The sequence below is a fragment of the Notechis scutatus genome, chromosome 4, assembly GCF_049901735.1.
Source record: "Notechis scutatus isolate UNSWTSFEM ecotype Mainland chromosome 4, rNotScu1.2, whole genome shotgun sequence".
NCBI lineage: Eukaryota > Metazoa > Chordata > Lepidosauria > Squamata > Elapidae > Notechis > Notechis scutatus.
In genome coordinates, this window is record NC_142012.1 from 12885427 (window position 1) to 12907369 (window position 21943).

The window sequence follows — 21943 nt, forward strand, 5'->3', positions numbered from 1 at the left end:
CAAATCCTATTGGCCTTTGTAGCAAGCCGCGGTTAAGGCTTTTCTTTCCTCAAGCCGGACGTGTTGTGAGGGGGACTTGATTGGACGTTACTCTCGTACCCGGAAGCTTGCAAAGGGGAAAAAAAAAAGATGGCTTCTGTGCTTAGTCTGGTTTCTTCTCCCAAGATTTCGGGGAGATTTTATTATCTCTTCGCCGCTGTAAGAAACGGAAACTGTGCGCCTGGCCCGGGTAAGCGAAGAACAGCCCTGCGGAACCTGCGAGGAAGATAACGATAATCTTTTCCATGTAATTAATGTAAGATAGGATAGGATAACGAAAGAATTCAGGCATTTGAGCAAAGAGATGTTTCACTCGCTCATCCTTTCTTCTTTTTGTATTTTTTATTTATATATATAAATATTTCGAAAACAGTGTATTGTCCAGGCATTTCAATTTGCCAAAATACATATACTGATAGTGATAATATCCATAGTAGTTATAGAAATATTTATAGTTATATTAGCTTATTTATGGTCACGTTAATTATACTAGCATGCTTATAGTCTTAGTTCATCTTTTACATGCACATAACAATCTTTCTTCATCTAACCATCTATCTCTTATATCTCTTATATCTAACCATTGATAAAACCTATGTTGAGTAGTACTCTGTATCTCTTTTATCATTTATTTAAATGCCAATCTATCCATCTCTGCACAGTCCAATATTTTCCGAATTATGTTTTTGTCTGATGGGTGTTTTCATTTTCCCAATGTTGTGCAAATACAATTCTCGCTGCTGCCAATACATATTATGTATCATAGCTTTCTGGTATTATACCTAACATGAATATTTCTGGCTTTAAAGCATGATTTCAGCACTACTTTTCTATTTTTTCAGGCTTTTTAATTGGCCTTATTATTATTTTGAATGACCATCTTGGCAACTGTCATTTTCATTTTGCATTGCATTTAATTTTAATGTATATGTAGTTAAAGTGTATCTTTTTATTGCAGACTGCCTAGATTCCTTAGGCTATTGGGCAGTTTAAAAAAATGAAATAATAAATAATTACAGATACTGTAAATAAAAAAGAGCCAAATGTGAATTTTGGGAATTACTTCATCAAAATGACACCTGTTACAATTATCTAGTTTGGATGTTATGAGCTTTTTCAGGAGGCATATCTTGTAATAGAATAATAAAATAGCTTTTATTGTTAATAGGGTTTGTAAATATGGTCTACTATGCAGTTTATATTATATTCTTTTCTCTGTCCTCCACAGCTTTTTTTTTACATGGCATACATTGGATTGATCAAGAAGGACTGTTCTTATTTCACATACTATTATTTTTCAACTATATTGTTTGGGTTATGCATTTTTACAGTAAATGGCTACTATAACACAGTCATTAATTTGTCCATAAAAGCTGTTAGTAATTTTTCTGGAAGCCTAATATGAAGTAAACCATTTCTGTTGCTATTTCTGGAGGAACAGACACAAACTTCTCTATGCCTAGTCTTGAAACATAAGCTTTGTAAAAATTTTGGCTAGTTTTTAAAAGTTGCCTTCTGACTATCAGCTTTACTGAAGAGAATTAGATCACACACTATGAGCCTGGTATCTGTAGTGAAGACAGCTATCAATTCTTCCTCCATCAGTCTGTATCTTTTTAATAATGCTTCTGGGGGGAATTTCTCTCAATATGGCTGGGAGCAGAGCAAGCCAAACCTTCTCTGATAAGCTTCTTACTTATTTGCAGGCTATTCTTCCACTAGTTTGCATGGGATTACTTTTTGTTTATGGAGTTATCCATATGATTAAATGCAAGCCTGAACTCTCAGCATTTTTGCTAGTTTCAAATACATCATTCATGTGTCCATCTCAATTTTTTAGTATTGATGACAAGATTGTATTTTTGCAGGTCATAAAGGAAAGAGGTCTTCAGAAAGGTAGGCATTTCTGTTCAGTTATTTGGCTGATTCATATTGTTTAACAGGTTTCTACTTTTGTATTTCTTTTCAGGTAGATCATGGAGACGAGAGAGTAGTTCAAATAATGAACAGGAATCCAATCAAGCAGATATGGTAAGATATTACTATAACATACTTAAACTCCATGTATTGTTAAATATTTGAGACAGAATGTCAGAATATAGTTAATACAGTAAAGTGCTTGTAATATGTTATTAATTTTAAAAAATCTGGTTGCACTTTCCATAACTCATAGGGACCAGTATAAAATATCTACAAATAGAATGGGGATATGTTTCTGATTTCTTCCAATAAAATTGTGAAAAGTTGGTCCTAAATTTAAAAGGTTATTGCAGATAAGTACATTGAAAAAGGACATATAGGACATTATAGTTACACCAGTTTGCAACCTCAATATTGTGGCATTATAGCCAGTCTAAATGAAAGTAGTTTTATCCCTCTTGTGGGATTGATTTCCTGGTCTGGTCCATCTAGTGGGGCTGGCACAGTTTGTGCAAAAAGATGCTGAAGGACTTCAGAACAGCTGAAAAAAAATATACTAAATTTTCTGTCATTTCAGCCTGTTTCAATGGAAAACCCCTATAAGGAGCCTCCTAAAAAGTGTGTCTTATGTGGTGTAACTGTTGACTACAAGAATATACAGGTAAATTAATAACTTTGTGTTTGATGCTGTGTGTTATAGGAAACAGGTAAAATTGTTTCAAGATTGTGTTGACCTAGATACCAGGAGACTGGGAGTTCTAGACCTCAAGAATGAAAGCTGGCTGGGTGACTTTGGGCCAGTCACTTTCTGTCTTCTGGAACCTGCCAGCTGAAATGACCTGGCTGATGGGGTCCCTAACATACCTCTTTTGCTGGTGTGGGTGGGACGGGCTAACCTCATATGTATGAGTTGGTTTCTCAGGTAACTTGGATCCATACCACGAGGAGCTTTAAAGGCGGCAACCAGCATCTTGAATTGTACCCAGCAGCATATTGGCAACCTGTGCAGCTCGCAAAACAATGGTGTAACATGGGCCATTGTAGCAACAGCCCCCACCGTCCAAATATATGTCCATGCAGCTGTGTTCTGCACCAGCTGAAGCTTCTGGATATTCTTCATGTTTTCTTTTATTCATTTTTTTACTTAGGGGTTATCATGTGTTCTTTTGTCTGTTTTTAATTATTTTAATTTAGTATTATATTTTGTAAGCAGTGCAGGATGTGCTGGGATGGGTATAATAAATTTAAATAATTAAAAAAACCTATTTAAATCTGGGTACAAATGAAAAATGGTAGACAAACCATGTATTGTAGCATAACAAATGCAGGCAGACCTTGCTAAACAACCAATTGCCTGGTAAACATTTCAGATTAAACATTATTACTATAGAATTAATATCAATGTAATGACTATTGCTGTAAATATTTTGATCATTATTTTCTAAAATAACATGTATCCAGGCAACGCACGGTTCAATTGAAATTATGTGTGTGTGTGTGTGTGTGTGTGTGTGTGTGTATAACTTTGTTAAAAAAAGTTAAGACAGATCGCTCCAGTTATAACCTGTTTTTTTTTTTAAAGTTCTAACAGCTGCACAAGCTCACGTGCACACACACCCTAGTCACATGACTGCAGTTTTATATAGTTTTTGCCAGCTTCCAGCATTTACTTCTAGTTTCCGGCAAAAATTGCCCACTGGTGAAAAAGAGTGTACTTAACAACCAGAGCATTCACCTAATGACTGCTGCAAAAAAGGACATAGTTTGGAGTGCAGCTATGTGGCAACCCACTTAATAACTGCCATAGCTCAATTATTGTTTTCTTATATATATATGTGTGTGTATTTCTTGCTGGCTACATGTAGTGACTCTTAAGGCTTATACCAATGTGTACCCACTTTCTTACTATTAAGAATTAGCTTGACAATTTTTGCTAAATCAGAAAACTATGGTTAAAACAATGGAATATGACTCTGCTGCCACTTGTGTATCTAGTTTGATAGGGTGCATTTTACCCACAACAAACCTCTATGCTATAATCGACCCCAATGTTCCAAATCAAACTGCATATTTTAATTACGCAGGTAAAAAGTTATTGTGTATACCAATGGGCAGCCATAGGAACTAACAGAGCAGTATAAAATCAGATGCATGACTAGAAGCTAAAATCGTAAGACTACATCTGATTTACTTTGGCCATGCCATGCATGGAAATTTCATTGGAGAAGGAAATGATGCTAGGAATGGTTAGTGGAACAAGAAGGGGCAAGCAAAGAACACACTGGCTTGATAGCAATAGCACTTAGACTTGTATACTGCTTTACAGTGCTTTACAGCCCTCTCTAAGTGGTTTACAGAGTTAGCATATTGCCCCCAACAATTTGACTCCTAATATTGATAACATTAAAACTGATACAAAGAGGAACATCCAACAACTGAAAGAATTTGTGCTGGACAGGGTAGCATGGATAAGACTTGCTTATGAAGCTGTCAAGAGTCAGACATGACTAAATAGTTAAAACAACTAAAAGTTATGGTTTTAGATTTTCAAATAAAATATGAGTTTACACCAATGCAGTCATTTTGTTTAAACAACTAGGAAATATTATCCAATTGCAAATATTTGCTACCAAAAGTATTAATTTTATTTAATTTTCTTACTGCTTTGAAGACTGAACCAACTAATTTTCTCCAACAGCTTTTATCACAGTTTATTTCGCCATACACTGGTCACATATTTGGTCATCATATAACAGGTATGTACAAAAAAAAAAAACAGTTTTAGCAGAATTATAACTACTCATATCGAAACCAAATCATGAAATATCATTCAGTACTTTTAACATAAGAATGTTAAATTATTGATACTCATTCTGAGTTATACCGGCCAAAGTATATGCTTTCTAAAATAAGAAAGTAAAACTTACTTAAAATACTTTTTAAGTCTGTAATGAAATTAAGCAATATTTTTGAAATTATTTTTTGAATGATTATTTGTTTGCTTCTTAGGCTTATGTAAAAAGAAACAAAATGAAATGGCAAAAGCCATTAAAAGAGCTCATTGCATGGGTAAGTATTATAAAATAGTCATACCTTTGGATGATTTATAAAAACATTTTGTTTTTAAAACCTAATTATTCTTTTACAGGATTTATGTCGGTTATGCATAAGGACCCAGTGTTTCGCAATGACCCCAAAATATGTAATATTAAATATCCAGAATAAATTGTATCAATTATGCCTAGCCCATTTTTGTAATTAGACTATATTTTTAGAATGTTAATAAATGAGCTATCAATGTGTCCATGATGAGAGTATTATTTCATTCATTCTGATGACAAATTGATCATAAACTGTAGCATTGTCAGGAGAGAATGTCTCTTTGTAGTGCTTCAACCTGTATGGGGTCTTTTGAACTTATCAGAATGCAGTTGCTTCTGATACAGCATAGAAAGTAAACCTTTTAACCTACCAATACTGTATCCCTACTTTGAATTAGCATCTCTTGGGCTCATTCCCTAACCCAAATTTTACTTACATATTTTAGCTGAAATACGTAATAAGGTTGTAGAAATTCGAAGTATTCAAACACAGTGTAAAGCGAAAACTAAATGGAATTCATAGATTGGTCTTTTTCCCTAAAGTGTTTGATTCTGGGATCAACGCTTCACTTCAAAACCAGCTTTGCTATTTAAATAAAATAACATTGCATTCTTAATAAAGTTTTTACTACAAACAACAGATAGGTTCTCGGTCTTTGCTGTTTCCTGCTATACCCTCCAAGAGAGTAAGCAATTTTAAGATTTAGTGAGGAAAAAGCAACTTGAAACTTGATCCATGTTGTAAGAACGATGATTTAAAAGGGTGAGGTTTTATTTCCAAAATGTTGACTCAAGTATTCCATGTATTAATGAAAGCAGCAGCATTGATGAGGTGAGAATAAGAAATAAAACCCTTTGCCACTGGAAGGGATTAAAGAGTTGGAAGATAGTATGTGCCCATCAAGGTGTCACATCTTCAGTTGCGTTGTTGTTACTCTTAACATTTAATTCTTGGTCACTGTTTTCCTGGTCTTCTTGAAATAGTTTTTGATTAAGGTGGAAAGAGCGCAGTCTTTTGCATGCCTTTGGCCCACTTGCGTTCACAATGGCTTTTCGCTTTGATGCTTGCCTAGTTTCCGTTTCAGGGAAATTATTTTCTTTGATCATTAAAGTTAATTGGTCCATGATTTGGATATTGTGATCAGCAGTGCATCCCTGCTTAGAAATCTGCCTTCCTTTAAATGTAACTGTGTTTGTCTGCAGCCCAGAATTTGGGAAAAAGTGCTGCAAAGCTTGACAGAGAAAAATATTCTCTTTCGGCTCATCTGAGTGATTTCTATCCTTTCCTAAAAGGAAAAGAGAAAGCGGGGAGAAAAAAGTCAAACGAGAGGATATTTTCATTAGATGGAAAGACCAAAAAAGGCTGAATATATCAACTGAAAAGCAGCAATTTCCCCCCTTATAAACAATGTATATTAATGCCCAAATAAGAACATAGGTTATATTGTATGAAGGAACGGGATTTCAGATAAAGCTATTTTTATTTAGTGAGGATGTAGATCTCCTTGACTTTTTCCAACTGACTTGGAATATTGTAGTTTCCTCGTTAGTTGGCAAGACAGGAATTGTAATTTGAACTTAAGTTTGTTCAACAATTGACGACAATTTTAAAATGCTGTAGAAATTGCCAAACCAATTTCAACATTTTAAATTATTTTTCTACTTTCCTTAACAAATCAAGATTTTATTTTAAATCACTTTTCTGATTACATGTAATAAGTAGCTAAAGAATGAAATCTTGTATTATTTTTCTGCCTGGCTATATATTACAGAACGTACAATATACCTGGCTACCCCTTGACTTCTTACATTGTTTGTGATATATACACACATATTGTTTGTATGCACATAGAAACCCATGTATCATTTGTAAAATCCTTTATTGGATTTATAAAAATAAAAGCCACTGGAAATCTCAACTTATGAACCAGAGCTTATTAAAATGGTTCTTTTCACAAACAATCTTTGGAAGTGCCTTATTTAATATCAAATAACAATTTTTAAAATTACAGCTTGTCCACGTTTTGTTGAGGAAAAATAAGGGAGATAACCATGCAGGTCTTTTATAGCAAAACCATTAAAAAATAACGACGAATTAAGAAAATTCTCTATACAGTAAACTTATATTGTGTTTCTCATATAATAAGGCCGGGTCTTATTTTTTTTGAGCCCCGAAAAACGGTTAGGACATCTTTTCGGGGGTGAATTAATTTCTCTCCCCCCTGCGCACCCTCACCTAGAGCGCCCTGCGGGCAGCCACGCCTCACCACCAACCACTCCTAACGGCCAATCATGGCGGAGCGCAGAGGGCTCCCTACCCCCGCCAAGCACCGTTGCTGCAGATCCAGGTCAGTGGGCGGGCAGTGTTGGCGGGGATGTCCATTGGCAGTGTTTCAGCTGCTCCTTGGGCCTCCGTAGCTTCCACGGTTCCCGCTGGCACCTCTCTCGCCAGCGCCATCTCCAACAGTGTCTTTGAGTCGCTCCTGCTTTTCCCATCCCCGTCCCTGCAACAACAGGGGAAAAAAAAACATTTTTAGGTACCTAGGAGCACCGCACAGTGCGTTTTTGTTTAATTCCGAGCGGCTGGTTGGGCATGAGAAGAGCCGAGTGAGCATCTCTGCCGCTGCTGCCGCTATTGTTGGAGATGGCGCTGGCAAGAGGGCCAGCTGCAGCTCGGCCTGGGCACGCTTGGAATGCAGGAACGGGCTGCGCACCAGGACTTTTGGAAACTTGCAGAGCCCGAGGCTGGAGCACCAAGGGTAGCAGCGGCAGAGACGCTCAGCTCTTCTCACGCCCAACTCGGGATTAAACGAAAATGCACCGCGCGGCGTTCCCAGTTACCTAAAAATGTTTTTTTTCCCCCTGTTGTTGCGGGGACGGGGATGGGGGAAAAGCGGCAGTGATTCAGACACTGTTGTTGGGAGATGGCGCTGGCAAGACAGGCGCCAGCGCCGGCAGGAACTGTGGTAGCTACGGAGGCTGCCAGCAGACATCCATGCGACCGCCGCCCGCCCGCTGACCTGGGTCTGCAGCAAAAGCGCTTGGTGGGGGTAGGAAGCCCTCCGCATTCCACCATGATCGGCCATTAGGAGCGGCTCATGGTGAGGCGTGGCTGCCCGCGGGGCGCCTCTAACTGCAAGTCCCCCCCGCCCTTCCCCATTTCGTATGTTTTAAAATAGGCCTAAATTTGGGGGCGGGGCTTCATTTCATTTTATGCCTAGAAAACATGCTGGGACTTCCTATTGGGGGGAGGCGTATTGTTGGAGAAACACGGTAGTATGTTTTAAAGGCCTGAAGGACTTCAGCTTTTTTAGGCACAATAAGCTACCTTACCTGTAGTTTTCTCTTGTTCTTTTTTGCTTCTTACTTCTTGTCTCAGCTGATCTATTTGTGATAATAGATTCTCTACTGATTTTTCACTATCCGCTACTTTATTGCACAGATTCTAGAACAAGAGAAAAAGAACCTCTATGGAATGCAAGGTTTTTTAAAATCAGCAATCAAAACATGTTTAAGCGTAGCTTTCTAATTCTACATTACCCTAATTCCTATATCCTTCATAGGAATGTGCAATCTTTTTAGCCTGGAGGCTGCATAACTACCACAATTTGTTTAAATTATGGGCGTGTTTTTGCACAATGACTGTATTTTCAAAACAATGTCATATACAGTAGGTAGTTCTTGATTTATGATTGTAAGGGAGCTTGCCAGTTATGGTCATAAGTCACGACAGTTGTAAAACAGTCATCACATGACCTGCTCATTTTTAATGACCTTTTTTGTGGTGGTCATTAAGCAAGCGCATTGTTTTGCTGTGGGTGGTTTTGCTGGAGACCAGAAATAAATACCATTTTTCAGCAAAAAATATCATAACTTAAGGTCATGTGACTGCAGGACATTGCAAATGGAAGTAAATGCAGGCTGCTTGCCAAGCGCCCACTGTAGTCAGGTGACTGTGTGGGGAGTGGCCACTGAGTCTTGAGTACATGTTAAAGGGGATCCATTGTAACTTTGAATGGCTGCTAAGCAACTGGTTGTAAGTCAATGATGAGTTGAACCTGGCAAAACTTATAATACATGTATTTGGATTTTTCCTTATCTATGATATCCTAATAAGTAATATTTTCTTGAATATTTGTTTGAGATTAATTAACGATTGTGTTTCAAATTTTCCCCTGCTACTTAAAAGTCACAAAATAGGTATTCATAACTTACCTTTAATTCTGTCTGCAAAGAAGAATACATTTCGTTAATCTTATGAACCTCTTTTAGAGACCCATCTTCATTAAAGAATTCTGACCTTTGATATAAAAAAAGACCTAGCATGTACTATTTTTAATCTGTTATTTTCAGAAAATACAGTACTGAAATGAGGATATTTCAAAATCTAATCATACAGGCTAACAAACCTTTATTTGAAACAAGAAACTGCCACCAGGTGCTTTCAAAATAGTCAAGTTAAAAACAAAACAGTTAAAGGCTATCATCAACATAACAAAAGTTAAGTTAAGTTTTCTTGTTACAAATTTAGAACATTTTGACCAAATCCTATAGATCAGTGGTGGCCAAGCTTTTTGGGCTCCTGTGCCAAAAATTGTGCGCGCATTTGGATGCTGTCACTCATGTGCCAGCACGCAGAAGGCAATGCGGCCTTCCCACGCCCCCTACGCATGCACATGCAATTCCCATCCCCTCACCTGCACTGTGCCTCACAGCTGATTTTCGGCCGGTTTGAGGTTTTTTGGCCTCCCAGAGGCTGCAGGAAGGCTTCTGCAGGCTTTTCAACTAGGCCCATTTTGTCACTTCCGGTATCTCCGGAAAAACAGGAAGTGACAAAACGGGCCTAATTGAAAAGCCTGCAGAGGCCGAAAAAGGCCTCAAACTAGCCGAAAATCAGCTGTGAGGCGCGTGCGCAGTGATGTGAGTTTGCCTGCAGCTCGCGTGCAGGCACAAATGGCTCTGCGTGCCACCTGTGGCACATGTGCCATAGGTTCGCCATCACAGCTATTGATGATATGGAATGGCACCATGGGATGTACATTTTCTTTTAAACTACCTAATTCTGAAACCTATGTAAAGTATAACTGAGAATACCATGCAAAAGAGGAGAAGGCTGTTTTCCTACCTGTGTTCTGCCATCACTTTACAAAGGCCTGAAGAGATACAGGAACCAGATACAGTTCGATAACCTTGTTGTTCTGCCATTCCTAGATTGGCTACAACGACTGGCACTTTCTGAAAAAGCCTACAGAAAACCCCAAGTACATAATTAGAGATACTGGAGATTTTATTCAGTAATAAATAAAATTACTATTTGTCATGTGTAATTTGTTATTTATCTCCAAGGACCATGGGAGTTTTGCAAACTCTTTTCTACCTTTGGGGACCAAAACTTTTTGGTTTTTTTGCATAGCAACAAAAGTAACTGGCTGCTCCTATAACAATGGCAAGAGGGCATAGGAGGCCTTGATAACGAGAAGGCTGGGGAATTCTGGAAGTTGAACTCCACAAGTCTTAAAAAGTTGCCAAGTTTGGACTCTGGTTATAGGCAGATAAAATAATTTACAGGCTTTATTTCATCATTTATGATTTTAATTTTTGTAATAAGTCAGATGATTATTGTTACCAGAGATGATAAAAGTAAAATATGAAAGTGTTAACTGAAATGAGTAATTTTCGTTATAATTTCAAACAGGGAATGCATAGATCTAAGTTATCTGGGGGGGGGAACAACTGGTCTTCGAGTCAGTCTTGATTCCTGGTGATTGTCTGGACAAGTCTCTGCAGTTTTCTTGGCAGGATTTTCATAAGTGTTCTACCTTGTCTTTGGTCTGAGAGAGTGGTACCAAGGTCACCCACCTGGCTTTGTGCCTAAAACAGGACTAAAACTCACACTAAAACTCAGTTTCTAGCCTTGTGCTCTAATCATTGCACTGATCTAGTTCTCTATCTTGAGTTACACGGTATCATATCAATCCCAGATCATGCTATTGTGTCGAAATATGCTATTTCTAACCAGAATAAATGCGGAACCGAATGAAAAGAAATTGTGCAAGGTTTGTTACTTACCCCTCTTGTGGCTTATGCAAGGCATATTCAAATTTGTAAGTGGATGAACTTGAGGAGGTTACGTTGGAAGTGAGTAACAGGAACACAAGATCCTGATTTGATAAGTGTGACTGTAAGTGCTGGTGAAGAAGCTGTTCTCTGAACGTCATTGTCTGGTCAGTATTACGCCTGAGCTTGTACCAACCTATCACATTCTTTAAAAAAAAGCTACACATAAATGTGTTATTATTTCAAAGAGAAGATGAAGAAAAAGAACCGCGATTTAACATTTTAATCCATGAGTCACCACAAGAATTAATAATACAGCTAGGATAAATGAATCCAGTAATTATAAATATCTAACTCAGTCTTTCAAAGAAATTCACAAAAATTGCTGGCTCTAAAAATGTACTAATTTGCCTAGTTTCCTATTTATATTTTGCAATTGAGTATATATATATACACACATACACACACACCATGTTTTCCCCAAAAGCCATGCCCTGAAAATAAGTCCTAGCCTGATTTTTTTTAAAGTGCACCTAATATAAGACCCCCCCCCCCAAAAGCCCTAGCGAACAGGGGTGCATGTGGGGGTCGATGGTGTCTGGCAGCAGCCGCAGCCCGTGCAGTGCAGGTGAGTTGATTACCTGTCCAAGCAACAGGCGGAGGCAGAAGTGGGGGAGGCACGCACTAGGGGTGTGTGTGGCACCCAGCTGGGCTGATCACCCTGAAATTGTGTTTCCCCAAAGTAAGTACTTACTTTGGAACCCCAAAAAATATAACACCAGGTCTTTATTTTCAGGAAAACATGGTATACATGTATGTTTTTCCCCCAATCTATTTATATAGCTACTCATCTTTCAACAGTGACTTTGCATCTAACATAAAATCTAAAAAACTCAAAACGCAAAATTTATGAGAGTAAAAAACATGTAATGGCTAATAAGTTTCAAAGCAATTTGTTGCATCATATAAGGAACTGACTCACATAAAAGCCCCAGCTTTTATGCCTGCCTTTATTTTAAGACTGGTTATAATTTGTAATTATTTTTAACAATACTTATTTCAAAGTCACCCTTTTTTAATTTTATACATACACATTTTAACTTAGATTCTAACTTAAGGATGCTAAAAAATTATATATGGGACAAAAATTCAGCCAAAGAAATATAATGGTTATTATGGGTAAGAAGAAGCTTGTATCAATTCATGAAATGAGTCTAACTGAAGCCATACTTGACTTTGCTTCATTTCTAAGTTGCCATGTATGTGAGGAGGATGTGAAGAATGTAGAATGTTTTCCTCTACAGTGCCAGACATAACAGTGATAAGGCCCTTGAGAACCAAGGTCAGTTGAACGTGCCCTAGCAACGGCAGGAAGGAGTGATGAGAAGTTTGTCGCCTGCTTGGTTGGTTAACATGACTTGTGACACCGAGCAGGTGGACAATATCTATTCTTTAATTATACCAAAGCGCGGGAATTATTCAGAGTTGGTTTCATATTTGAAGATGCTGATATGATGTACAGGATCTTTGAGAAAAGCCACAGCCTCAGAGTCTTGAATTGACTGGCAGCATTTCTCGGAACCATGACAGCTTGTAGAAGTACACAATCTAGGGAATCAGGTTGCTTAGTCTGTGTTAATTCAGAAGCAGTTAAATACAGCTAGTCCTCGACTTACAACAGTTACAATGGCACTGGAAAAAGTGACAGTTTCTTTATGACTGTTGCAGTACCCCTATGGTCATGTGATTAAAATTTGGACACTTGGCAACTGGTTCACATTTATGATGGTTACAGTGCCCTGGGCTCATATAATCCCCTTTTGCGACCTTCTGACAAGCAAAGTCAATGTGGAAGTCAGATTTATTTAACAACCTTAATAACTGCAGTTATTCTCTTAACAAATGTGGCAAGAAAGGTGGTAAAATTGGGGTGGGGTGGGGATGAAACTCACTGAACAACTGTTCTGACCCAAGCCTTGTTCAAATCAAACACAAAGTATGAATAAAAGCAAACCCTTTTAATGCGGAGCTGTGAATTCTATGCATTCACAGCCAAGAATCATTCAAAACTAATTGTCCCAGATAAGTGCAAGTCCTTTCAAGATTGTGAAAGGCTGCCAAGAACAAAAAACTAATTGCAGATAAATATCCAAAGCCAGAAGTTTCCAAAAATAAACCAGAGTAAGCAGGGCTTCGATGAGAACTCTGAGTAGAAAGAACTTCTTTGCTTCCTGCAACGAAGCCAACCCCGAAGGCTGGCTTTTATCCCTTATGGGAGGGGCCATCACCTTCCAGCCTTACTCCTGAGTCGCCAGTGCTGCTTCAGCTGCTCTTTCCTTCGAGCAGCACTGAGTGCATGCACACTGAGCACAGGCTTCCCAGAGTCCCCTTCGTCATTGCTGTGAGACTCCACAACCTCCGAAGGTAGCACCCCACTCTCCGATAGTCCTGGCCCCATCTCTGCATCACATACAGGCCCCTCGTCCAAGTCCTCACTCTCCAAGACCTCAGCCATCCGTTCCTGCTGCCAGCGAACCCCAACTCTCTTATTTAGCAACAGAAATGTTAGCCTTAATTGTGGTCGCAAGTCGAGGACTACAAGTATGGTCCATTCCATGATCAAAGTACAAAAATTCTGATAGTTGTGTCAAATACAATTCCTTTTGAGGAATTGTACAAATAGATCAAATATCTGTAATTTTAGGCATATATATCTGGAAACAAGTCCCACCAACCTTGCTGAGGCAACATTGTTTATAAGCTCAATCTAATCACACCAATCAATCATACATGGAGTACTGGGGATGTCTTTAAATAAAATTGTTTCTGAATACGCTTATGCAATACTATTAAATCTAAATACAAAATACCTTTTTGCATCCTGATAATATTTTCTTCAGCATTGGTTTATTCAGTTCTCCAGCTGCATTGTAAAAGCTAAAAATGATGAAATGGGAAGGAATACAAATACTGAGTTAAATATATCTGCAGTTAGCATTTTTTAAAGCAAATGTTTGTTTCTAGTCATTTTTAATTTTTTCCCCTGAGGATTTAATAGGAAATAAAAAATAAAGTAATACAGAAATCAAAAGCTTATAATCATAAATGTTCCTTCTTCCTACAAAATTTTTGAATTAGAATTTTGTTTGGTGACAGTAAAATCTGAGCTGTATCTATATTTTTTTCTCTGGTTGATTTGTAAAGAGATAAGGGCCAATATAAAATAACCATTGTCAATGTAACTTCATTGAAAAATAATAAATTGACTATTGGCTGCATTGTAAAGAGGTTTATAGAATCTAGGGGAAAATTCCTTTAAAATGTAACATTAAGGTGATTTAATCTTTTTTAAAATGGAACTCACTTCCATATAAAACTCACATTACTCTCAATCAAGTTTATATTGGAATAATCTACAGGGCTGCAGTTTCCTTTCTTGACATTTCTATCTTAGGATCTTAGTTATGCTCACAGTACAAACAGATGCTTCCATTTAATTCTTCTGTGAACTTGAGATTATCCTGCAGATGTGATTCTAATTCACAATCACAGTTAATTCCACCCTTCTGCACTGTATAAATTTATCATCTTACACTTTATAAAAAAATATTGATTTTTTTTACCTACCTGAAGAGTTGATAACATGGAATATGCTTTTGTATATCTGAAATAAAGTAAGATATTATATTACTTCTTCCAGAAAGTGTAATGTAGATATGCTTTTGTTATGTTCATATTTAAAATAAAAGTTATGTATGATACATACATTATTCATTACATGGCTTTGTATTATAATCATGTGAGATTTGTAAATCCTGGAAAAATCATTTAATTTAGTATTTCACGTAACACCTTTCAGTTTTTCTACTATAAGTGCAGATGAGCTAAAAGTCATATTGTCAAGCTTTGGAAGGACAGCATGAAGTGGATTTTTGAAACATTATAATTAATTTCAAAAATCAATGAAAATCAACATTTATGGGAATGGTGGCAAATTTTAAAGGCTTGGATAGTTTTTCAGTGTAGAAAAACCCATTTGTATCCTTGCTTTTATAGTTCTTATGCAGCAGGGAAAGACATTTTGGAATAATTTCAGAAATGGAAGAAATATATAGGAAATTATATGTAATGGGAAAAATTATTGTGTTCCATTTTGTTCTTTCTGAAAGCTACATTAAAATAGCACATATTTTCATTTTATTGTTACTATATAATGATTCTATGGTCCTAGAAATCTTAGAAGGCAGATGGTGGTGATAGTGGGGAAACCTTGCAAAACTTATTCAGGTGTGCAAAATCTTTCATTCATATGTGACTAAACATGGTTAAATATGCATCTGAGTCATGCCTTCTCTAAATAAAATGGATCCTTTCAAGCTTGCAACTGTACTGTTTCAAGCTGAAGACTATACTAAAATGCTGGAAACAAGTTTCTGCACTTTATAATCAGGTATTCCCCAAAATTTTATGCCTGAAATTATTCAAAAGAGAATTATTTTGCACCCTTTATTTTGTAAATTGGTGTACAACTTACCAATTGTATACACAACCTCAACATCATCCATCTGAGAGTCGGTAATGCTGTTTTTGGCTTCACCTTTCACATCTCCAAGAAGAAAACCTTCCTGTGAGGAAAATGGAAACACGTGTCAAACCAAGACGATATTAGGAAATCCCAAGCTTTAAATTCAAATGTAAACCTAGATCTTTTTATTTATTTTTATTGAAAAAGCTGAAAAGACGACTTTTTAAAAGACAATGCTCTGTGGTAGAATAGCAGCAGGTTGCTAACTTTCAAAAAGATGACACATATTCTTTTTTAAGTGTCTTGCTCTCTCTATTGCTTCATTTTTATTCCTCTTGTCATAAAATTGGAAGCAAGGGTCTATTTTATCCATGTATAGGCTTGAGAGCCAAGCAACTGAAATGAGGATTCATTAACAGATTTTGGTTAATATTTTTTAGAAAGGAAACATTGTTTTATTTTATATGGAAAAATACGTATGTCACTCAATATGAATAAACAAATAATTCATTTAAAAGCAATAAGGTTCAGAAATAAATGCAAATTCTTACTCTTACCCAATATTTGAAAGTCTCCTTCATGCAGGAGATGCAACATCTATCACAGGTACAGGTAAGCCTCAATTTTTGACCGGTTGCTTAACAACAATTTGAAATTATGATGTACCCCCCAAAGCTAGTTATGACAAATTTCTAACAGTTGGGTACAGCTTTGTGGTCAAATTACTGCATTTCGGGCACTTGGCAACTAATTCACCTTTATCATCTTTATTTACAACATTTCTTGACAGTTTCCAGTTTTCAGGAAAAAACACCCACCCACAATTGGTTCGCTGAACAACGACTGTAAAAGGAATCAAAATTGGTCCGATCATGTAAGTGCTTCGACTTATGGCTGTCATAATTTAGGATGGAACTTCTGGGTGCCATTCAGTCATAAGTCAAGCACTACTTTGTATTCATAATCAGTCAACCAACTTACATTGTTTTCATGAGGTAAGTCTGTAATGAGTTGTAATTAATGCAAGATGAGAAACAAAAGAAACATCTTAACTTTTGCAAACTAACCAATGGGTGATACCTGACAGTGTGTTCCTTATGCAGGTAGCCCTCAATTTACAACAGTTCATTTAGTGACTGTTTCAAGTTACATCACTGAAAAAAGTAACTTATGACCGTTTTTCACACTTAGGACCATTGTAGCATGATCACATGATTTACATTTGGATACTTGACAACTGACTCATGTTTATGATGGTTGCAGTGTCCCAAGATCCCCTTTTGCAACCTTGAGAAGCCCTCAATGAGGAAACCAGATTCACTTAACAACCGTGTTACTAATTTAACAGCTGCAGTGATTCACTTAACAAACTTGGCAAGAAAAGTCGTAAAATGGGACAAAAACTCACTTGACGAATTTCTCACATAACATAAATTTTGGGACTCAATTGTGATGGTAAGTTGAAGACTAGCTACAGCCTCACTTGGTCAAAGCATCCTTTTTCTGTGGTCTTCCCTGGCAGCCTTGCCGGATGGATCAACTACAAAAGCCCAACACTTTAATTCATTCTATTTTGTTTTACATTCCGCAAATGTACAGGACAGGATCACCCATCTTTATTCTTCAGCTCTGTGTAAATTAAACTTTTGTGAGAATTGGGGGGAATGAGTGACATAAAAAGGGCCCTAGTTAGGAAAGCTGGGCGACTCACTGAAGCCTTGGTATGGCATTGCACTGCTTCATGCAAAGGAAGCAGAATATTATCATATGTGGAATTTATTTTACTAATGGTTGGGGAAAAAAGGGGGAAGAGTAAGAACTGTTGGAAGAGTCCATCTGGGTTCAATGCCAAGCGGGGAGAAAGACACTGGAAACATGGAGACTGCTTGGAAAGAGGGTTTAATGGAGCAGAACAGAGTGGGGAGTGAGAAATATTTATACCCTCTCTTGGGCCTAGTCCTTGAGCTTCCTGTTCCTGTGCAAGAAATGTATCCTACTGGTTGTCAGATTCCTAGGGGGCTATAGCTAACCTTGTAGGCTGTCTGTGTCCCAGGCTTGGTTGAATCTTGCCGGGTGATGATATAATGAAGAGGGTTGTGTTCTGAAAGGGTGTTGGGCAATTCCTATTATGGCTTTGTCCTGGTTTGGATCTTGAGTGGCTAATCCTATCACTCTGGAACTGAAGGCCTTTTGTCTTGTAGATAGGATGGACCAGTCTTTCTGGGGCTATTAAGAAAGGTGGGGGTTGCTTTCCAAGAGCATGTTTCTCTTTTTCTCAACCAGAGAGATACAACATTCTGCCTTTTTAAATATTTCCTAGAATATTTCATTCTCCTAGGAGAGGGATGGGTTCTAACTTTCTACAGAAGGGAATTTGTATTGTTAAGCAACTTAAAAGACCCAGACAACACCATGCTTATTAAGCACTAAGAAATGCAGTAAAAAAGGAAATGAATAAAATTTATTTTTTTAAAAAGTCACTGAAACAAACCCGTCTCTTCAGTGGGAAGAGTTGGCGTCGGCGGAGGCTGTTCTTCAGCAGCATTTGAGGAGAGGGAAATTCAAAATAACACTGCGCGCAGCAGCGACCGAGAACAGAGCAACAAACTAAATTTGCTCACAACGGGCGATCTTAACAGGGACGCCAGGCGCGGGCACGAATCAATCCTCCACGGGTTGGAAACACCCGCGCAAGGTTTTCCTAACGCGTTCAACTTTTGCAACAAATCCCCGGGTCCGTTGGCAGCAACTCTCGGTTGGAGCCAACGCTCTTCGGTGTTTGCAAAATCACCTCGGAGAAAACTCCTCCACGATTCTCAGCCAGGGCGGCTAAGCCTTAAACAACCCGCCGTATTTATAAGTTGGGAGCATTGAGGATCTTGGATGGAAAACCAGGCAGGATCCCAATTCAAATCCACGCTCAACCGTGGGAATGGATTGGGGCGGAGGGGGGACTGCGCCAAACTTGCGCGCTCCTTCCCACCTAACCACGCGGGGTTGTTGTTGGGAAACCATAGTAGGCAAAGAGCCCGCTTGGAACTCCTAGAGGAAAGAGCCGGCTGAAGTCCACCATTTCCCCCTCACTCTCCAGTCCAAATTTTTTTTGGGGGGGGGGGAAGACTTTGGGGAAATGCCGGCGGGATACCCGGCTCCAATGAAACTGAAATGAAACTGAAACTAAGCCTTTCCAAAAAAGAATAACGCGCGCTGGAAAGGTGTCCAGTCTCCTTTTGGCATCCGGATCGCGCTACCTCTTCCCCCGCCCCCTCCCCCAAAAAAACCGCGGGGCGAGGCGGGTTCAATCCGGGGCGCAGCAGGACCCCGATTTCAGGCGTAGGCGCGCGCATGGGAACCTCTCCAAGGGGCCGCTTTACCTACCGAATCCGAGTCGGTGCTGAGGTGGTGGAAAGCGAGGGAGCCGAAGAGGAAGCCCGGCAGCAACGCCGTGGTGCTCTCCCCCTCCATCCCCAGCGAGCCGCCTTTCTCCTCCCCCCTCGGCTTTTCTCCGGGCGGCTGGGCTTCTTCCTTCCTTCGTTGGGAAAGAAGGACGGAGCAACAATGGCCGCGCCTGGCCCGCTAGCGAGGAGGTGAGCGCGCAGAGACCTCTAGCGCCCAAAGGGAGCGCAGCACTGCGCCCTGCCGCCGCCGCCGCCTTTGCGCGCCGCTGGGGAGGAAGGCGCCGCTGGCTCTCCGCGTCCAGCTTCGCGCTTGTGGTACGAGGGCCCACCAGACTGGCTTCGCCCCGTCCTCGCTTCGGCTGAGGCGGCCCACCAACCCACGGTTCAACCTGGGGAACTACTATTGTCTAGGTTTATTACATCTCACCGAACGATAAACCTTGATGGAAAAGGACTTTAGGGGTTTGCTACGCGTAGCCGTAAAGGAGGCAACGATGTGAGCAAGAATAACTTCGAGGGAAGCAACGAGGAACGAAATATAAGGATAGTAGTCCTCTATTTACAACATATCTATGGAGGCTCTCAGTCATCCAAGTCGTGGTTTGCCCGAAGGGTGCTTTTTTCAAGAGGCTACTAGACTTTCTGTTTTTTTTTTTTAAAAAGACATTTCGATTCTCACCCAAAGAAGCTTCTTCAGCTCTGACTGGATGGTGGGGAATGGAAAGATTTATACTCCTTTCAGACAGCTGGTCATTTGCATTCTTTGTGTAAATCCCCATCATCCAGTCAGAGCTGAAGAAGCTTCTTTGGGTGAGAAATGGAAGGTCTTCAAAGAAAAACCAGAAAGTCCAGTTGCCTCTTGGGGGGCGGGGGGAAAGCACCTTTGGGACAATTTACAACAATGGCATTGAAGAAAGTGACTTCTGACTGTTTTTCACACTTATGACCTTGCAGTATCCCCATGGACACGTGCTCAAAATTTCGGTGCTTGGCAACTGACTCATAGTTATGACGATTGCAGTGTCCTGGGGTTATTGCGACCTGACAAGCAAAGTCAGTGGGGAAAGCCAGATTCACTTAATTGTGTTACTAAGTTAAAACTGCAGTGATTCACTTAACTGTGTCAAGAAAGGTCATAAAATGGGGCAAAACCAGGGGTGGGTTTCTACCCGTTCTGTCCACCTCTGTAGAACCGGTAGCTCTGAAGAGCAGCAGACATAGAACCGGTTCTGTGTCTGCTGATGTTTTTGCCCACCCGCCCACCTGGGCTCTTGATCTTTATTTCCTGATTTTTCAACTTCAGCTGCCAAACAAGGCACAGCTGCAGTTAAAAAAAGCAGGAAAAGGGCTGTTTCAAAGGCTGCTTCTCTGCTCGCAGGGTGCTGATGACCATTTACAGGTGTGCAGCTCGCAGCATGCAAAGAAGCTCGTAAATCCCAAACTGGTAGTTAACCCTGTCTTATTCCACCCCTGGGCAAAACTCAAATGTTTCACTTAGCAAGCATAAATTTTGGGCTCAACTGTGGTCAACACCAGGACTATTTGTAATGTTAGTCAGGGTTTAAGGCATGTTATTTATTAGTTCACTATGTTTAATGCCCCCCCCTCCCTGAGAAAATGAGCTGAGGGTCTTTATTTATTTTAATCCCGACTATTATTTTTAAAACTAACCTAAGGTAGTGAATATACCTAATACTCCTTCCTGCTCCTGTTTTCCCCAGAATAACAACCCAGTGAGGTAGATTGGGCTGAAAGTGCCAGCTGGACCACAACTCAACTTTCTTCTAGTTTCTAACAGGTTTTGTATCCCTGTTGTTTATTGATTTGATAATATGTCACTCTGTCAATCCAGAATTATCCTTTTCAGCTGTGATAGGTGAATCAGCTGTATGTTGTGATTAATATGACTCCAAAATAGGACTCCTCATGAAGGGATAGGGAATGAAGGTTAGAAAAATGTTTATAAAGTTCAAGATAAAGCATAGAAAAAAATATGGCTCAAGAAAGAGAGAATGCAACTTTTTCCTAGATTGTCTGATCTGAAACCAATGAGGTAGAATTTTTCAATTGTCTTATCCATCATTTGCCTGAATCATTTGCAAACATGTCCAGGAATATAAAGTCCGGAGCTAGTTTTCTGTCATGCCAATTTTCTGTGCAGAGGCCGTTCAGGTTTTGCTTTTTAAATCTATTTGGTGATGTTTCTCTTGCTGTTATAAAATGGCTCAGGCCTGTTACTTGTAAATTTTGCTGATTTCTTAAGCTGAATTCATTGGCTGGATTTGTACAAGTGCTAAAGTAAAAGATTATTGTTTGGGGCTTCACTGTGGTTTGCAAACATATCCAATGTGGCTCAATTTTTATCTGAATGTGTTATCTGAATGCAACCCATTGGATTGAATAAACCAGTGTTGGAAGAAATATCCTTCTGGGTTCAGTTCCAAGTGGGAAGAAAGACACTGGAAACATGGTGACTGCTTGGAAAGATGGTTTAATGGTGGACAAGACCACATGGCTTGGAGCTCCAAAGTGAAAAGGACGATCGCATGCTTCAAGATGAAGGAAAAGAAGGAAGGGCTGATATGCTGAGTGTGCCTGGGTTTTATGTCCTCTGTTGGGATTTGAATTTGAGCTTGTATTCTGATTGGTTGTCAGACTCCCATGGGGCCATGCAGGGGCAACTCTGTAGGCTGTCCTAAGTCCCAGGCTTGGTTGAGCCTTGCTGGATGATGATGTAATGAAAGGGCTTTGGGCAATTTCTATTATAGCTTTACCTAGAGTAGATCTTTGTTACGTAAAATAGGCTGGCCTAGGCCAGAGTAATGGCCCATTAGCAAAGGCGGGGGGCTGAGTTTCTGCTTCTGAGGTGAGTTTCTGCTTTTGAGTTTACTCTTTTTAGGGTA

At 39.2% G+C, this 21943-nt stretch overlaps 2 protein-coding genes across 2 annotated transcripts; one reads left to right on the top strand and one right to left on the bottom strand.

Annotated features, from left to right (window-relative positions):
* Positions 1-41: 41 nt before the first annotated feature.
* Positions 42-5268, top strand: MRPS18C (mitochondrial ribosomal protein S18C). The gene is made up of 6 exons (XM_026687144.2): positions 42-229; positions 2009-2070; positions 2537-2620; positions 4658-4715; positions 4969-5028; positions 5108-5268. The coding sequence occupies exons 1-6, from the start codon at positions 130-132 to the stop codon at positions 5182-5184; spliced, it is 441 nt and encodes a 146-aa protein (XP_026542929.1). The 5' UTR covers positions 42-129; the 3' UTR covers positions 5185-5268.
* Positions 4582-19431, bottom strand: ABRAXAS1 (abraxas 1, BRCA1 A complex subunit). The gene is made up of 9 exons (XM_026687143.2): positions 19021-19431; positions 15652-15742; positions 14745-14781; positions 13988-14054; positions 11130-11323; positions 10186-10305; positions 9276-9360; positions 8394-8505; positions 4582-6346 (listed from the first exon to the last, which is right to left on the bottom strand). The coding sequence occupies exons 1-9, from the start codon at positions 19105-19107 to the stop codon at positions 5961-5963; spliced, it is 1179 nt and encodes a 392-aa protein (XP_026542928.2). The 5' UTR covers positions 19108-19431; the 3' UTR covers positions 4582-5960.
* Between the last annotated feature and the right edge of the window lie 2512 nt (positions 19432-21943).

Bases quoted from the DNA above. Each gene is read 5' to 3' on its own strand.
- MRPS18C (XM_026687144.2), top strand. From the start codon at position 130: ATGGCTTCTGTGCTTAGTCTGGTTTCTTCTCCCAAGATTTCGGGGAGA. The intron at 230-2,008 runs GTAAGCGAAGAA...ATTTCTTTTCAG, and splicing joins AAACTGTGCGCCTGGCCCGG to GTAGATCATGGAGACGAGAG. The intron at 4,716-4,968 runs GTATGTACAAAA...TTTGCTTCTTAG, and splicing joins ATTTGGTCATCATATAACAG to GCTTATGTAAAAAGAAACAA.
- ABRAXAS1 (XM_026687143.2), bottom strand. From the start codon at position 19,107: ATGGAGGGGGAGAGCACCACGGCGTTGCTGCCGGGCTTCCTCTTCGGC. The intron at 14,782-15,651 runs GTAAGTTGTACA...ACTTTATTTCAG, and splicing joins TGAGGTTGTGTATACAATTG to ATATACAAAAGCATATTCCA. The intron at 9,361-10,185 runs GTAGGAAAACAG...TTTATATCAAAG, and splicing joins AAAGTGATGGCAGAACACAG to GTCAGAATTCTTTAATGAAG.